Below are 18,880 nucleotides of genomic sequence, written 5' to 3'. Positions count from 1 at the left end.
GCAAGAAGTATTTTAGGAAGTCTTTGACGGTTCATGCATTCAGTTTGATAATATGTGAATATAGATTTATTTTTTTGTCTGTCCCCATCAGCTGCAGGAGGGCCATGAGAAGGTAGCAGAGCAGATCAGCAGGGACGTGAGCCAGCTCTGCTCCCAGCTGGCTGCTCTGTGGAGCCGCTTCCTGGAGGCCGCTGTGCTCAACCCCCACATCCTCTCCTATCTGGCCCAGGAGCACCACACGCTCAGGGTGGGAATCGCACACCATCAAAGCAGACTTATACAATGCTGAGACATCATCATTCACCGTGTGTTCTCTGTGTTCACAGTCTAGATGGCCTCCATATCACAGTGCACAGACTGCGATTTGTTAAAAATTAGTCATTTCCGTCCTCAGCACCCACACTGAAATACAGAAATACTATAGAACAATCAAAACGGTTTCATAACCAATGACATTTTAGCACTGTAAGCAGCTCCCTAAGGCACATTGTGACCGATTTTCTAAAAGGACTCACAAGCTATTGAATAAAATTTTCTCACCTCGCTGAAATGATATCTCTGAGCAGACATAGAAAGTAAAAATAACATTAAAACCAAGTGTGATGAGGAAGGAACCGCCATGTTGGACTGTTACTTTAGAAGTAACTATCAGAGTTAGAGCACAGAAGTATCTACTGAAAAAAAAAAAAAAACAGCTTGAGTAGCAAATAACTGAAGTAAATGAAAAAATAATTGAGTTAATGTCAACCACAGATGGTCTTCCTCAGGTAAGGAAGTGAACGTACACCTGCATTTATGATCGGTCTGCGATGAAATGTTACCACATCATCTTCTGATTAGATAATCTACATACATACGCTACATACTGTATACACCAGGACATTAATACCAGTCTGTATCTCTCAAGTGTTATTACAAAATCACATAAATATTGTACTGTGTTGAGCACATTTTAAATGTTAAATTACATTCTTGCTTATTATCTCCTGTGTTGCAGTATATCATGATGCATGGGCCCTGTCTGTTATGTGCATGTATCCACTAGTTCCTGCATCTCCAATGATGTGAAGACAATAATACTATTAAATACTTGTGTGTTTACTTCCTCACTTTTACCTCAGGAAGACCATTTCTTTTCAAAACATTTGTGTCTCTAATTTTCTGTCTAGCATAGACACACACTGTTAGCTTGAATATTTACATAACAACAGAAAGCAGGAAGAGTGGTGGTTTTGAAGCACGATAATGCTGTTTGTATATAGTATTAAATTGATTAGCATTAACACAACCGTTGCACTCTGTCCCCTGGTCTGTTAATATTAGCTGCCTCCGCTGTTTGAAAGCCGCACTCCAACGGTGGAAAAAGCCAGTGAGGTCAAGGATGCTTTGTCTCATGTGGATAGGATAACAAAGCACCAGCAGACCTGGGATCAGCAGACCTCCTCAAGTAAAAGTTAGATTTATGCTGCATTAAAACTACTCCAGTACAAGTAATGGAGTAACTTCTGTAACTTCTTACTATCCGCCCTCTGATTATGACTTAAATTGACCAAACTTTGGAGAGTCGGAGTCAGAGGCATTTGTAAATGCTACAGTGGGAATCAGCAAAACGATAAGACGCCATTCAAGACCTCAGTAGCTTAAACCCAGCTGAGCAGGCTAATATGATTTTGAGTGCTATTTCTATCTAATCAGTGGGCTGTTTAATATAAAGATACGCCTCACAGTGGAGTCGCTCTCCTCTGTGTCTCAGTTGTCTGAAAATAATGAACATGTTTGCTTTGGTATTAGATTACCCCGAGGGGATACTGCCATGCCGCCACCCACCAGTGGAGTTAGAATTTCAATTAACAGTTATTTTTTAATTATTGTGGGGTGGAAATACAGCGAGAATAGTGTTTGTGGTGATTTGCCTGTCACAGTGGCTGACTTTCAAGGATGGTGCGTTTCTAACAGGAGCCGGAGAAGGAGAAAGATCGGGAAGTGACTGTAATCCGTCTTAGTGTGCAAACCTTGAATGCTCGACTGAGTGAGACTGCCTGTTGTAATCATCCTATCGTTTAACACCATGGTGACAACTGCTTTCTGTGTTTCTGGAACCACCAGGTCAGGAGGTTCTCTGAGGCGTACTTCTTCACCGAACACCCCAAAGAGATATCTCTGACTTTTCAAGAGGAGCTGTAAGTAACGTCTCCTTGGAAAGAGAAGGATTCATTATATGAATGGAGAGAAGTGCGGCATTTATGATATGACTCTCCCAATTCAGAATCAACAGACACGGCCAGATAGCTGCAGAAGTGCGGAGCTCAGATTACCTGACCAAGATGCCTCCTTTACCGGTTGAGTGCCTGGACATCGATGGAGACTGGAACAGCCTGCCCATCATCTTCGAGGACAGATACGTCGAGTCTCCTCAAACAGGTAATATCAAAGGTCAATTAAACTGTTGTCCTTAAGGCAAAAGCTTTACTTTTTTTTTTTTTTTTGTTAAACTATAATGTCCCTTTTTTATTCCAGAGTGGGTATCACATGTGCCAACGCCTGCAACGTCTGAAGAACGGACCAACCCAGATCCCACCATCACTCCTTCAAACAGGATTCTTGAAAGCAGCCAAGGAGCCAGTTCACCAGCAATACCCATGGATCCCTTGGACAGTGATGACTGCATAGACATGCCCACATATGTCTCCATTATAGCAGAGCAGAGAAAGACCCGCATCAGAAGTATCCAGAGCCCCGTTCCTCCTGAGGACGGAGCTGAACTCTCTCAAGCAGAGGTGGAAGACTTGAAGGAACCAGCGGAAAAACAAAACCCGGTTGGGGAGGACTGTAGTTCAGAGTTGAGGTATATCACAGATAGGCCTTGTGACACCAATCCCCTCATTGACTCTGCTAACAGCAGTGAAGAGTCCCCTGCTCACCATGTAACCGAGAACACCATCCGACCTTGTGATGCCACAAACGAGAGAGAGAACGCGAGAGAGGTTGAAAACAACGAGGAAGAGTCTGACATTGCGATGCCATTAAATCACTCCATGGATGATGAGAGTGAGGACATTCCTCTCATCAGCCTACCCACGGCCCATGCTCATCCAGTTATATCTCCCATTCCTGGTGACCTCAGGAAAGAGATGACTCACCGTGGAGGCCTGATTGGCTCCAAAATCATGAAGCGCTCGTCCTCTGTTATTTCCGACTCGGGTATCGAGAGTGAGCCCAGCTCGGTAGCGTGGCCCGTGGAGGCGGCACTGCGTGGTCGACCTCTTCTGGAGTTCCCACAGCAAACGGTGTGTCGCCACCCGGTCCACCGCAGCTCTCTGGAAGGCCTGCAGATGGAGAGTAACGGCAGCCTTCCAAGTGGAGGCATACAGGCCTCACTTACCTCTATCAGCTCCCTGCCCTACGAGGAGGACCAGCACCAGAGGCAGCTCAGCAAACTGACCAAGTCGGTCTCAGCGCCACAGATAAGTAGCCCAGAAGACACCGAGGAGGACCATGTGCTGCTCAACCAGGAAGCAGATACTAAGAGCCTAGTGCGACACCAGGATTCATGTAAGATCAACTGCTCTTCTTTGATCAGCAACGTGGATTCAGAGCAATCTGAGTCGTCTCTACTAGACACAAGTTCTATTACAAATCTTGGCCATAATCTCAAGGAGAGTGTTATCTCCGAAAAGTCAAATCCTCCACAGTACCTGTCGGAGACATACAGACCCAAGACAGTGTCTGAAGTGTTACTTCTACAAGAGTCTGTAGAAAGCCCTCATGTGGAGGAAAGCACTGTTATTGGCAGCTGTGGGGAGAATATTAACCATCAAGCACACATCAGTGAAGTGAGCGCCTCAGTGGAGGATGTGCATCTCATTGAATCGGAAGCAGCGCCCTGCAGCTGTGGAAATAAACCATGTGCGCATGAAAGTGCAGCAGATGAGGAGAGAATTAACACTGGAGATGAGTGCCACCATTTCCATCAGACTGAACTGCATGGTGTTAAGGAGCAGGAGGGTCTGGATCCCTCCCAAACACCACTAGAGCCTTCAGGGCTTCAATACTCCAATGACCTTCCCAACAATACCACCAGCACCACCAGCACCACACAGAGGCCAAATGACCTTACAGGGCTGACAGCCAGTGATATATCATCCTTTGACCTCAATGGGATATCATCCGGTGAGAAAGAGCCGTTAGACTGCCAGACTAAGTCCTCTAAGATCCCCAACTCGGGGCTGGCCTTTGTGAATAAGAAGATGGTGGAGGTGGTGAACATGTCGGTGTCCTGCGCCCCAACCTGTCTGCCGTTTTCTTCTGTTCTGAGAGACTCTCCGTCCATTAGTGGCATGTCCACGCGCCAGGCAACCTCACCTATCACCCATCAGCCCCTGGGCTCCTTTGGTATCATCTCCTCATCTTCACTAAACCCCCTTAACATGGATGACGAGACCAATGAACGAATGCTAAAGTGAGTGTACCTTTTAGCTAAATTTTGTGCTAGCAAAGGACAAATTGTGCCGTTAATGTGGTTTAAACCCCAAATAGAATTACATATTGTAGCATGTTTCTAGCTAGCATTGGCTAGCACTATACCTTTGTCTAAAGAGACAATGGTTGCGCAACCCAGAAGGAGCCACAGTCTGTGAACTGAATCCACCATAGCATTAGGTTTCTAGCTAATGTCTCCCTTGTTATCTACAGGCCAGGTTCTCTGTCTTCTGTTTAACCTCAGCATGCCGAACAAGCTACCAAACAAACATCTGCCAGGGGGAAAGTGCTGACGTTAGCATGCTAGATAGCAACAAATTTCAAGATGGTTATTCTTCAACACAGTCACTGCTACTATCAAAACTTAGCTGTTTGCTTATTAAGCTAACAGCTGTTGGTTAATATTTTACACTTAGCAGCACAACTTTGTGTGTCAGGGTCCTGTCTGCCTGCCCATTCAGGCTTGGATGCTAAAAGAGCATTTTTGATGCATCTCCAAAGACATTTTCTCTCCCTTACAGTAATAAAAAAAAATATTAACTTTATGTTTGAAAGTTGCGTTGACCTCAAAAGGGAATGGCTTATGTGATTTCAGTTGGACAAATGTGTTAGTTATTTATCTTGAGGCAGGTGAGGGTAACGCCTTTCTGACCCAACTGTCAATAATGTTTCTGAAAATGCAGACGCTCTTCTAAGGAAAACTTTGTTGGAGTGACATTATAATCCACACTAACTCTCTGGAAACAAGGCCAAAACTAAAGGTTTTATGGGTATGCAGAGACAGCTGTTGACATCTGGTGCAGTAGTTGGCAGTTACTCATGCTTGGAAATCCTAGCATAACAAAATGAAGTGAGGGCAAATTTGAAGCGAGAAAAGTCAAGACGAGGTGAAATGCCTCCTGAGTGTATTAAATCACATCAAAGAGTATGCAAACAAATCCATCATGATTAGCTCAAAGTACAGGAGCTGGAATCGGATTTGTTTTGACTCCTGCACGACTAAAATCTGTAACCTGGCTGGATGACAGGGTAATAAAACTTCAAGAAGAACAGTCTACGAGACTTTTGGTCATAAGTTTTGGTTTGCATGGAAGTGGGCAACGTGAACTGACATGAACCAAATACAAAAATGTAAAGTAATGTTCCATTATGTTTTGGACCAAAGGAAGAAAACTTTAGGAAAGATTCACTTTTTATGAGAAAGAGTTTTTGTGCAACACCTTAGATCAGCATTTTATTACAGTGTGTAATTTAAGGTTTGCATTATTTGCTTGTCTTTGCACATTACTGGGAAATTCTTTTTCAATTTATTGCAAAGATACAGAATGTAATCTCTTTTGTATCTTCATCTTGTTGAAATATCCTTCCCCTTTTCCTATAGTTTCTATAAAGCCAAAGAGGAGCTGTTCAAAGAGTTGAGCTTTCAGGCCAGCTTGTACAGCGACCTTCCTCTCCTGGCATCAGATCTGCCCTACTTCCCCCCCGAGGAGGACGATGAGGAGTTTGACGACGGCATACACCTCGTGGTGTGTGTCCACGGGCTTGACGGTGAGACTGCACACGGCATAACCGCGAGAACATAATGGCTAGTGAACGGACACATCCGCAGCATACTGTACATCCTTTTTTTAGATTTCAGTGTCCTATGAGCATTGTAAATGTAATACAGTCTCTGAGAGTATGTCCTACGAGCTTAAAATATCGCATCGCACTGTATAGCCTGTGAATACTAATTTCTTCAAACATTCAAAATGTCTTTTAAATGATTAATGGGCGCTCTTCACAAGAGCTGAGCCACAGAGAGTGTGTATAATTTCCTCCTTGCTCCCAGGAAACAGCGCAGACCTTCGGCTGGTGAAGACTTTTATTGAGTTAGGCCTGCCAGGATCCAGGCTTGACTTCCTCATGTCTGAGAGGAACCAGGTACGTTTGTAGATGACGGGAAGCAAATTGAAAACGCGCGCAGTCGCATTCTGTGAAAGTGCTTTAAGGCAAATTGTAGAGCGCTGACGGCTGTGCTTTTCTTTTTCTTTTCTCTTTTTTTTTTTTTTTTTGCCGTTTCCCCCGCAGACTGACACGTTTGCAGATTTCGACACCATGACGGACAGGTTGCTGGATGAGATCATTCAGCATATCCAGCTGTACAATCTAACCATAGGCAGGATAAGGTCAGTCACTCAACTTTAATACCGTGCAACACACACATTACTGACAACTTTGCTTTTGAGTGTTTATTTGAAGCAAAGTCAGAGCAGGGACAATCATCGACTTAAGCAGCATTGAGCTTGGACAGTAGATGGCAGCAGAGTCTATGCATTGATGCTTGTGCTTGGCATGAAAGCCCAAACTTATAGGAGTCACTGTTTCATGATAATATATAGACTGTACAGACTTTAAATAGATAAGTGGCACAAAATTGATGAAAAGGTCTTATCATACAGTACCAATAAGTTTCTGACTTTCACTTGATAGACTATGCGGCATTTTATGCAGCACCGCGTTGCCTAGTTCCCATCAAATTAAGCTATTCATCTTCCTGCTTAATTGCCCTCAATGTGCCAATTTATTATTTTTTTTGTAAGAGTTTCTACCCAAGTTTGTTAACTTTCTTTATTGTGGCGTATTCTCTAGAGAGAAAGAATCAAAGACAAAAGCAATGGACTGCCACAACAGCATCTGGTTCTCTCCACATTACCTCTATATTCAGTTTGGTAGGAGACAGATGAGAAGCAGCAGACATGGCGATAAGGGATTTTGGGGAGAGCTGTAGCAGTACAGTAATTAAACTAAGTGACAGACATGGCTTCATGAATCTAATATTTCCCACTGCTGGGGAGGTGCTATTAATTCATATGGTGTGTTCTCCATGTTAGCGTCATTAAGTTGTCATTGCCTTTGAGAATCTTTAAACATTTAGCAAGTTAATGAATTTTCTGTAATTACCAATGTTGTAGCTAAAATCTCCAAATAGCATCCACTGGAACTAGTTCCTTCTTACAGAAGAGTCTATAATAAGATATCGCACGGTGTCAGAGGTCAGCAGCGTTGGAGGCACTGTTTTTCCAGCCGCCCACTCAAGTTTGCAAGTTTATCTCTCTAAAAGTTGTTTGTCTCCGGCCAACAGCTTCATCGGCCACTCTCTGGGGAACATCATCATCCGCTCGGTGCTGACGAGGCCTCGCTTCCGCTGCTATTTGCCCAAACTTCACACTTTCCTCTCGCTGTCAGGCCCACACTTGGGAACGCTCTATAACAACAGCACATTGGTCAGCACAGGTGAGGCCGCTGCTCAGCTCTGGGAGAGAACGCACACTGCAGATGTGCTGTTTTTGCAATGCTGCACTTGGATGTTTTGTCGTCCTCAGCTCCTTCGAATACCATCCATACTCCTCATCCACCCTGGTGTTTATAAAGCATAAGGCCTAATAGTGCGTGTGTGTGTGTGTGTGTGTGTGTGTGTGTGTTGCTTAGGTCTGTGGTTGATGCAGAAGCTGAAGAAGTCAGGATCCTTGCTGCAGCTCACCTTCAGAGATCACGTTGATCCACGGAAAACATTCCTCTATCTCCTGAGTCAGAAACCAGGTAGGGTATGAAAGCGGGCCGAATTAGAAACAGAGGCACTGTATTGACTGCCTCACTTTAAAGACTATTACTTGAAAGACAGTCTATTCAAATATTCATAAAAATGTTGTCATCTTGTCTTTTTTGTCAAATTTTCTGTGTATGTCAGCTTGCTAACACTCAAACCCCTGCCAGCGAGCTGTGAGAGGCCTGTGAGAGGCCTCCCCACTGTGTGAGTGGAACAAAGCAGTCGTTTGTCACACAGGCTTGAAGAAGATAAGCCTGAAAACGCTTTTTTCCCCCTTCAGAGCTGTGGCAGGCTGACAAAATGATCCAAACCCTGTCATTGGAAACCCACCAGTGCACTCTCTTAAAAGCACACTGACAGGAGACTAGAGAAAAAACACAGTTTTATCATATCAAGCCTGTCATTGTACTTTGCGACTGTACTTTGCGTTTTACAACCAATTCACTCCTTTCCTCTGTCTCTCTATCTCTCTCTCTCTCTCTCTCTCTCTCTCTCTCTCTCACACACACACCATCAAACACACTACACCATGTGTTCTCATTTGCCGGTTTGTTTTTTGTCCTTTTAGGGCTCCAGTTCTTCAAGAACGTGGTGCTGGTGGCGTCTCCCCAGGACCGTTATGTTCCTTTCCACTCTGCTAGAATAGAGATGTGCAAAACCGCCCTCAAAGACAGAACCACAGGTCAGGAGTCTATGCTGTTTATTAACACTACACTTGATTCTCTTATCTGTAGATTCAATATTTGCTATTTATTTTAGAATGACAATCCCACTTTTTTTTTTATCATAATACCTGGGTTCTGAGTCAGTTTATGACTTTAGCACACGGTATAACACCATCCTGTAATATCTGCCATATGTGGCTGTCATTCATCAGAAGTTACATATGCTTGCTTTAAGTAGCTGTAGCTACACATCACTTAACCACAGTCAAGGTGGAAACATCAACATCCTGTTTGTTTTAATTAGGTCCAAGGTTTATAAAGTCGTGTTGTTAGAATTTTATAAGAGCAGTCTCTAAGAAACGGTAATTAAAGTGGATTAGTATCATCTGGACGATACTCAATCCCTTTGTTAAGTTCAGTACCTGGAGAAATCCACTGTATCGTGGGAAAGCATCTCTATTAAGAAAATGTCCTTACATTTAGTTTGAAATATAAGGTTAGTGTTTCCACATTTGTTCCAGGACAAGGTAAATCATAGCACTGAAACACAGATAAATCATGTTGTTTGGCAGGAGACTGTCCTCTGGATCAAGTGATGAGAACATACACCAAGTCCATATGTAACATGTTTCTGTGTGCATCTCTTTTTTTTAATTCATTTTTGAGTGAGAAGAATGTTGATGAATCTTCAAGGCAACCGATCACAGCTAGTGATCAGTAAAGGATCTTTCTTGTTAATGTGAAAGAACCGTCGCCAATTAGGTGCATACGTAACTACGTCCTCATCACATCCTTGAAGCTGATTTCAATTAATTGCGGTTTGATTGATACCACTCTCATGTCTGTATTGTGAATATGAAGCAACAGCCAGTTGGATGTTAGCTTAGCTTAGCATTAAGACTGGAAACTGGGGCTAACAGCTAGCCTGGCTCTGCCTGACAAAGCACCACTAAACCTTACTAATTAAAACTTTATATCGTGTTTGTTTAATCCGTAGAAAGAAAAAACTGTTGTGGTTTTATGGATTGTTGTGTGTCAGACGAATTCAGCGTTTACATGTCTGATATATTATCCTATCCCTTCATTTGAATACAAAAGATGCCTCATGTACATATTTTCTCTGCAGGGCCCGTGTACACGGAGATGATCAACAACCTCCTGCAGCCACTTGTGGAGGCTAAAGAATGCCGGCTGATCCGCCAGAATGTTTTCCATGCTCTGCCCAACACCGCCAACACCCTGATTGGCCGCGCCGCCCACATCGCCGTCTTGGACTCTGAGCTTTTCCTGGAGAAGTTCTTCTTAGTGGCAGGGCTCAACTACTTCAAATGAAGGTGCTCGCACTGCGGACTCACAGGACAGAACCTTTTGGCGGCTGACAGAGCTGATTTGGAGGAAAAGGTCCTTACTTTCACCTTGTACAGTATAATGTATATAATCCCTGGTATCCGAGAGGCGAGACCTGTATATCTCATTGGTTAGGATTGTTAGCAGATGTTAAAAAAAAAAAAAAAAGATCAGTGTATTGTGACTGTTTAAAATGCTGACTCAGAAGTCTGAGTTTGACGTGTAGCCATGCAAAACAAAACATCTGACATCTATCACAGGACTGATTGTAGATGTTTTGTCGGCCTTATGAATAACCTCTCAGCCAGAAAACTAACAGATGGTAATTGTGGTCTAAAGCATTTAACTACTTTCCCTTTAGAGTTGGTTTAGAGCCTTTAGAATCACTGATTGAATTCCTCTTTAAGGGTTACACTGATGATAGTCTTACAACTATCCTAAGTACCAAGGCAACAGATGCGCAGCATTTATCCCCTTGATTGTACATGAAGTATTTTGTTGTACAAAAACATAGATGTTCCTTTATACAGAAATGAGTATATTGTTTAAAATGATTTATTTTTTATCTGCTTATGTATCCACAGTGTAAGTACTCCATCTAAATGTGATTTTTTTTTTGTTTGTGTGTGTGTTATCATCAAACCTATCAAATGAAGTGTTATGTTATGTAGCCTGTAATTCAGTACAGTGGATATTTAAAGCGTCAACTTTTTTATACATTTACTTTATCAATTTATTTATGTTTAATTGCACATCAGTAACTCACTGACCCTGGTTAGCTAAGCATTAGGCTACAGCACAATGAGCATTTCTGTATCATTGATACCAAATGACTACCTGCTATGTTAGCCCTCACTTTTAAATTGATTGTTTGCACTGACTGATTGAACAGGTTGATTGACTGAATTTATGAAGCGATTTTTCCCCAACCCCGCCCTCCTTAATTGCCGTTGCTACACCCAGTTTACAGTAGCTTAGTTTCAGCACAAATTTTTAAATCAAATTACAGGAAATTGAAAAAAGAAAATGCAAATTAATGCAGATTTTCCTCCGCTACTGTTGCCAGTGTTAGAGATGGTCGCATTGAGATTTCAGTTGGTGGCGCTCGTTCTCCAGTTGGCATTAAAACATTGTAGAAGATGAGCTGACGATTTAATGAGCATGAGCAACCTCAAACAAACAAAAAAGATGTGAGAACTTGCTAATTAGCCTAGGATATTAGTAGCTAATTAAGCTAAAGTTAGCTACAGGAGTTGGTTGAAAATGCTGTCTCAGACTGGTCAGACTGCTAATTTGTTCTGACATAGCTCGGTTTCCGCTGCTTAGCTATAAACTTGAAAATATACTATTTTCAACGTTTAAACTTAAACGTTACAAAAGAAAAGCTTTTAGAATGAGAGCTAACTGATGTTTTTGGAAAATGCAACGCCATCTCGGACAACTGAAGTCCGAACTTTTCCCAAATTTAATCAAGAGCAGTACAGAGCTGTTTAAGTTAGCCAAAACTCTGATAGCATCCAGAACTGGCTTCACACAAAAGAGAAATACTACACAGTGGATTTACCTGGTTGTTAATGGGAATTTTTATCATTAACCCATAAAGTAATGTAACTTAGTAAGTTAATGACATGTTTCTTGCCCTTGGACGTAATGCTCGGTTGCTACTTTGGGTAGTAAGCTAGCAAGGTAGCTAGCATTTGTATAGGTAGCCATGCTAGCAATCTCAGCCAGAACAGGTGAACATACAGTTTAATTAATTCCTTACATAGGGGGAGGGGTTTAGCGAATGGTCACTACTTTTGTTAAACTATCTAACAGTATTGAAGTAAATCTACAGCATGACAACAGGGAGGAAAAAACCCAGTTACAATACATGAATTACTCCCGTTTTGGTCCTTGAATCATGTGACAGGGAAGGGGTAAAAAGGTTTACTCAAGGAATCAACAGCAGAATATACTTTACATATAATGTGAAAAAGAAACACATTATCCATGACTATATAGTTCAATCTTATGGTCTAATGAGCATCACTTTCTTAATCAACCGTTTTAAATTGTAGATTAAAATCCTCCACACAAAGACAGAAACGTATTATTTTTTAAATGGCGTGAATCCGGGTGTCATTGCTTTTGTTTTCTGGAAAACTGGATTATTTTGCGTAATACGGACGCACTGCCAGGACTCTCTCTCACACACTGTCATTTTCTGTAAACTTAAGTTCAATATGATGCATGATGATCGCAGGGAAGCACCATCGTAGCAGACTCTGTCTCATGTTGTTTAATATACTGTAAGATGATAGCCATTTTTTTGTTTTTGATCATTTCATCAGCTAAATCAGAACTCTGATGTGGAAATGTATTTTTATTTTTTTCCTCCACAACCTTTGCTGTCACATTCAAGCGTGACAGGAGAGGTATAGTTTTCCAGCATGTCGGTGAGGACTGTTTTCCTCATCACTGTGCTGTCCATCAAATGATGTTTACATTCTGGCATCAGAGAACTGTTATCATAAATGTCATATCCAGCAGTGGCTGTGCATCTGCTGCGTGTGTAGTTAAGTACACCTAGAGAGCTATACTTAACCTTTGCACTGGTTTGATGGCAAGTGCACTTTATTGACAACCTTGAATCAACCTCCACTAGCTTTACAATATCCAAACAGCTATTTCTTCCTGTTTTTGTTTGTTTGTTGTTGTTGTTGTTGTTTTGTTTATACATGCACTGCTTATTTACATTTGAATGCCGCATCTCGTACTTGTAAAAAAACAAACAAAAAAAACTGATGTCGGCTGTCCGTCTCAGCCATTCAAGCATTGTATTGTCTTCAAAGTGCGCTGTCTATCTAGGAGAACAACGGTTGACATCGCAAAGTGCTCTTCTCTGTGTGGAAGCTGTTGCTGTGGCGCTGCACGGTAAGCAGGGTGTCACTGTGATTGACTCTAATCAAATGAGCCCCTTTAGGACACAGAGATCGCTCTCAAAAAGCCACTAAGCAAAGCTGCATCTAGTAGCTGCCATGCATCATGCCTCACCCCCCCCCCCCAACCCCCCGCCCCAACACACACACACACACACGCACTCTACACACATACTGTATATGGATGAGGCTTTAGCTTATTTGCTTTTCCTCCGAGTGTGCATTTAAGGCCATGTGTGTTTACCCAAAGGGGTCAGCGGGAATCAATGGAGGGAAAAAGTGTTTGTGGTATTGAGATTAGTCCCTTCAAGGGCGAATACGTGTTTGTGATTGTTTCATGAGTTGGTGTCTGTCACCTGAAGGCTGTGGTGTTACAGGAGAAAGAATTGTATTTACATTATGTTCAACTCCATTCACATAAAATGTTTTTTTTTTTTTTTTTATCTTTTTTTATTACAAAATATGTCTCTGAGAGTGTTAAATGTAAATTCATGCTGCTGTTATAACTGAAGAGTGAATTCAAATGTGATCCATAAATCCAATAGATCCTTGCAAGTGCTGTCAACCTTCAAAACTAGCTGACTTGAACCTTTTTGTATTTGATTGCCCTTTACTGAGAGTCGTGTTCATTTGTAGGGTAGGTGTGTGTGTGTGTGTGTGTGTGTGTGTGTGTGGTTGGTGGAGGATGCTGTGTAATATGTGTGTGAGAGGAAGTGTATTATCATTGTCTGCTCGTCACTGGAGCATCCTTCCTGTATTTGAACTGAATGTAAAAAAAAAAAAAAAAAAAGTTTGACTTCACTGTGAGGAACATGTATTTATTTCATTCTGCAGTTCTTTTGCTGAATGTAAAACATGTAAAGTACAGTAAATACTACTTCATCTGTGCCAATACTACTCTAATATTTTTCTATGTTGCTGACTGTACTGTATGTACTCCTTAGTAGCTTGTGTTCTATGTAAAAATATAAATACAAATATATAAATATATATATATATACATAGCATAGCATTATTATAACAGATATGATGTTACAATAAACATGTTCCTTTTTGCATAATTTGTATGTTTTCTGTTTGTGTTTGTTAACCCTGCTTTCAGTTCCTGTCAACTTCAAATACAAATGTTTAAAGGAAAATTCTGTTTTTCTTTAACCTGTTTTATTTTTTAATATTTACTATCATTCCTACTAATGATTTCAATCTAGTTTAATTCCTTCAGACCCGGTGTCCATTGTAACAAACATCAAATATTACATATACACTTAAAAACAAAAACAAAAAGAGAAATGGGTATCATATCAACATACAAAATTTGTCATTGTAAATTTTAATTTGCATATTTCTTCCATGTGGACAATTCTCACATCAGAAACATCATTCTCACAACTCAAGTTCTCAAAAGAGTTCACTCACTTTGATACTGTTGTGCATTGCCTTATTGTTTTCAATCAAATCACTTTAAACTTTATTCAAATACATGTACTTGATGTTGTGTGGTGAATGTACTGTACTATAATTGATGCTATGTTCTAAATTTGATTGGATATTTTTCTATTTTTGAATAGAAATAGTTCAACGTTTATCATTTTGCTTTCCTCAATTACAGCAGTTATATTTCGTGAATTTACAGATACAGTTTATTTCAACTGCTTTCACACATTTTCTAAACTAGGTCTCATTTTTTCAAAACTTGACACAAATCCAAAAATTGCACACGAAATGCAAAGTGCCACAAATCTGCTGCAAAATGAAACACTGCATATCATACAGTAAAAACATTAAAAAAATCAAGTATTTGCATCAAATGCAAACACTTTTTCATTATAGTGATTTTTGGATACACCATGTTCTATATCTAAAGCTATTCTGTTTTCCATAGGCTTGTATTTACATTTCCATACGGTGTTTTGAAGTGACAGGACAGTGATCTGTTGAGAGGTTGAAATGTACACAGTACAATAAACACCAATGCAATGTTGAAACAGAATTAGTTATTTTTCCAACATGTTACTGTTGTAACTGCAGTACAGTGTTGTGTCTGAACATTTTTACTCTATATTTCTGCAATTTCTCTTTTTTTGAAAGTCAAACATCAAAACATTTGGCGTCTAAGTCTTGAAGCTCTGGTGAAAAGGTTTAATTCATTAGTGACAATATTGAAGTGATTGAATGACTTTGCATGTTTTGACACGTCAACAAGGTTGTTTTAGAGGCTTTTGCACAGGTGATTTAGTGTCATGAGAACTGCATTAACTGCGTTGTAATTAAGTGCATTGCAAAGAAGCTACTGAGAAAAACTGTAAATCAACTTAGGCGGTCACTGCCCTGAGATCAGTGACAGTGCGTAACCTGTCATTCGTGACGTTCGTACGTCACTCTTGTGAGCGCGCTTTGCGAGTATGCGAGAGGCTAGAAGCTAGCTGGCTGTTGCAGCAAGTACCTTATAGTTGTATTCAGTTAGCATTACTAAGCTGGGAAATTGTATCATGGATAAATGTATTTTGAAACACCGTGGGGAGGAAGAAGAGATGCCGGTGGGCGTTTGGGTACAGTCACAGTCCGACACTTCATTGACACCGGCGGGGGAAGAGGACCGCCCGGGCCCCGCTTCACCCACCTGCCGGGCTCGGGTGGACGAAGACGATGACGAGGCAGGATAAGAGGAGATGGAGTAGCAGCACGAGGAGCAGGGAAAGGACCGGCACCGTCAGTGATCGCGGGCATTAGCCATGCTGCTAATGCTACCACTGACATTAGCCAACGACCTGGAGATGGACCTCGGCGCCCAATCAGTGAAAAAGTACCCTTCACGACCCATAGGTAACCAGCAGAGATCTTTTAATGCTGCTTGGTTTGACACACACAGCTGGCTTAAATATTTAGTGGAGATGGATACAACTTCCTGCATCGTCTGCCGACATTTTTTGCGTGGCACCGGTTCCGTTAAGAGCCGGGGTTTTCAGCGCATTATTGACTGAAAAGTGAAGCCAATGCGGAAGCGCCTTAATGTGCAATACCACCGAGTGCCGCTGGGGGCGGGCTCTGGTTCCAATACACACTCATTCAAAAAACGCCAACTTCTCTCTTGAAATACTCAGTCTGTACATTTTTTCCAGAACTAATTACGGTGTGATGGGCTAAATTCACACCTATCGTTCAGTGTCAGACTGTGGTCCATCTGAAAATAATCATATAATTAATCAGATAGGTTTTAAAAACAGGTATTTTTGGGGGCGCGCCTGTTTGATTGACATGCCTGGTCTGCAGTGATTGATCAGCTGACGCGGCAGGCCGGTAGGTCGATCACCGGAGGAGAGCTCGGGTCGGATTGTATTGACTCAGTTGTGTTAAATTTCTATTATTATTTCAACATTTGTCGGTGGAGGGGGAATTCTGCACAGACAGTTTTGCTGTTAGTTCTTTAGTTTTAATGAGTTTTCGGTTCACAGTAATTATGGCTCGTTCTTCGTCACTAACAGACTGGAGAGACGTTGATAAACAGTTGTTTTCGGTGAGTAAATGTTTATTTTCTGAACTACAGTTTTAATATTCTGCTTCCTAAAAGCTAGTGCGTTTTTTCCCTGCGTGTTTTGACCGGAGAACAGGAGACAGTTAACATCCAAATTAATATTAGAGTTAATGTAAATTACAGATGCACTTTGCTAACCTAGCTAGCTAGCTGATTACTTAGTGTTTGTTATGCTAACCGTACCTGGTCCCAAACATGCAAACATTTGCAGGACAAGGATGAATATAGTTTAACGATTAACTCACTCTTATGTTATTAGAAAACATCACTGATAGAATTTTCCTACATACAGCAAAACATTCAGGTTTATCTCATTAACTTATTTTCTGTCTCCTCTTCTCGCTGGTATCGTATTGTATTGAGTACAATACACAAAGTATACAAGAACATTATCTTGTAGGGGTTTGTCATTTAATACTGTAAATTCATACACAGAAGTCCTCAACTGAAGCAGCTATTCATGCACCTGTCCTGACAGCTGGTATATGTGTGTGATTAACTGTGATCCACCATGTCTGAACTAAAGTGTTGATCTTTTACTGTCATTCAGAGGAATCCACACTGAAAACTGAATGACTGGTGCCCACAGAAGGAGGACCTCATGTATGGACAAAGGAGACTGCATGGATATCCTTAGTTCTCAAATGTGCTGTGATGATGAAGGGAAAGCATGATTGTATTTTATATTTCAAACACAGATTTATATACTGTAAAAGCAAATCAAAATGTTTTATATGCATCAGATGTGTCCATCAGTCAAGTTAAGCTCAATGTCTTTGTTTTAACTAAGTGTCAAAACTATAAGTTGGTTTGCATTTCCTTTCATTTACATTTCATAGTATTCACTGTATTTATTTTTGCATATTCATATCTATCCTCATGGTTTTATTATACTCACACAACAGACATGCATATGAATATAAAGACCTTGTATGACCTAAACTAATTGTCCTATCACATGTTTGTCCGTCTCAGGACCAGAATTCCAGTCTAATCACCCCCAATGATGGAGCAGCACCTGCCTTTTCTTCTGCATCTGGCCTCATCAATCAACAACCCCATTACATCAACACCTTGAGGTATTATCCCTGCACATTGGACAGATATTGTCTATACTGTGATGTTTTGTACATCTTGACCAGCAGGAGTTTTGTCATTCTAAAACACTTCTGTACATTGTTGTGTAGTATGGTTTTCATTTTATATATTCATATTTGACTGTTGCAGTATTTTATTTTTATATTTCCTATGAATGCGTTAATTGGATACTACACCGAGCCAAATATCTTGTAAGTGAAAACTTACCTGCCAATAAACCTTATTTTCTGAGTCTGCCTTTGTGATGTCGTCATCATCATCCTGTCCTCATGCTGCTGTACTGCCAAGGACCACCCATGTGTTCTGCAGTATGCCCTTGCCTTCATAAATCTGCAAGTGTTTGGAGGTTACAAGTAGACTTTAGATCCTATTTTCACACCTGAATTTAAATTCTACTTGTTTATTGTGCTACACTGACTCACTATGGTATTATAAGATGAGACGGACTGTTCAGGACATCTAGCACCAGTTACACAGTGTACTGTTGTAGTAAATTTTTACTAAAATATACTATGCATTATAAATATACTGAATTTTAAACTTATATAATCCAATGAAATAGCTTTATTCACAACGGACGTTAGATTTGTACATGAACCAGCCTTTGCGGTGGTGTTGGAGTAGCAGCCGTAGCAAGCCCAGGTGGTTGAAGATAGACAGGAGACCTAGGTTGGGGTAGATAGGAGGCTTCTGGACACCTGGCACTACTACTGTGCCCTGGCATGCCTGGTTTGGGGAAATTCCACACAGGGTTGGACACCATTGTTCCTAAAGACATTGATAGGTTCGCTTTAGAAAACAGGTGGAGAACCCACAGAAGAAGGAACTATATATGATGATGCATAGGCACTGTGTCTTCAGTTCATATCCAGATCTGATCTCGCTTCTGTTTTTGTGAAAGAATAAATTCTATTGCGTTGGACTCTGATCATCTCTGCAGTCACTTATTTCCACCCCATCACCATTCTGTTCAAAGGAATGCATTTTATTAAGTGTTGCTGTATATTGGGTAAACTTGAAATAAAAGGCTGATTTGTTTTACAATTTGTAAGTGTCCTTGATTTTTTTTGTTTTAATTCATATATATGTATTAGGTGAACCTGGATGAAGTTAATGCAGTATAATGCAACAGGCCTGCAGTAAAGCCTCCTCCATGAAGATTATGATGTTCGGTATTTACTGACTCTGTTTGAGAAGTGTTGGTTTATTTTAATGGTCATTGTGGAGGCTGTAATTGTGGTAATGTTTA

At 41.0% G+C, this 18,880-nt stretch overlaps 1 protein-coding gene across 1 annotated transcript in view; it reads left to right on the top strand.

Moving 5' to 3' along the window:
• The window catches only part of fam135b (family with sequence similarity 135 member B), a 47,974-nt gene extending 33,925 nt beyond the window's left edge, over positions 1-14,049 (top strand). Inside the window, exons 10-20 of the mRNA XM_056399694.1 lie at positions 92-247; positions 2,107-2,180; positions 2,267-2,421; positions 2,518-4,459; positions 5,861-6,027; positions 6,311-6,402; positions 6,550-6,647; positions 7,604-7,755; positions 7,951-8,061; positions 8,637-8,750; positions 9,860-14,049. Coding sequence (XP_056255669.1) covers positions 92-247; positions 2,107-2,180; positions 2,267-2,421; positions 2,518-4,459; positions 5,861-6,027; positions 6,311-6,402; positions 6,550-6,647; positions 7,604-7,755; positions 7,951-8,061; positions 8,637-8,750; positions 9,860-10,065 — 3,267 coding nt within the window. The 3' untranslated portion in view covers positions 10,066-14,049. The remainder of the gene's footprint in view (positions 1-91; positions 248-2,106; positions 2,181-2,266; positions 2,422-2,517; positions 4,460-5,860; positions 6,028-6,310; positions 6,403-6,549; positions 6,648-7,603; positions 7,756-7,950; positions 8,062-8,636; positions 8,751-9,859) is intronic.
• The last annotated feature ends 4,831 nt before the right edge of the window (positions 14,050-18,880 follow it).

The sequence above is a fragment of the Seriola aureovittata genome, chromosome 16 (genome assembly GCF_021018895.1).
Source record: "Seriola aureovittata isolate HTS-2021-v1 ecotype China chromosome 16, ASM2101889v1, whole genome shotgun sequence".
Classification (NCBI taxonomy): Eukaryota; Metazoa; Chordata; class Actinopteri; order Carangiformes; family Carangidae; genus Seriola; species Seriola aureovittata.
The sequence above is the reverse complement of the archived record's forward strand: the minus strand, read 5'-3'. Positions and strand labels throughout refer to the sequence as shown.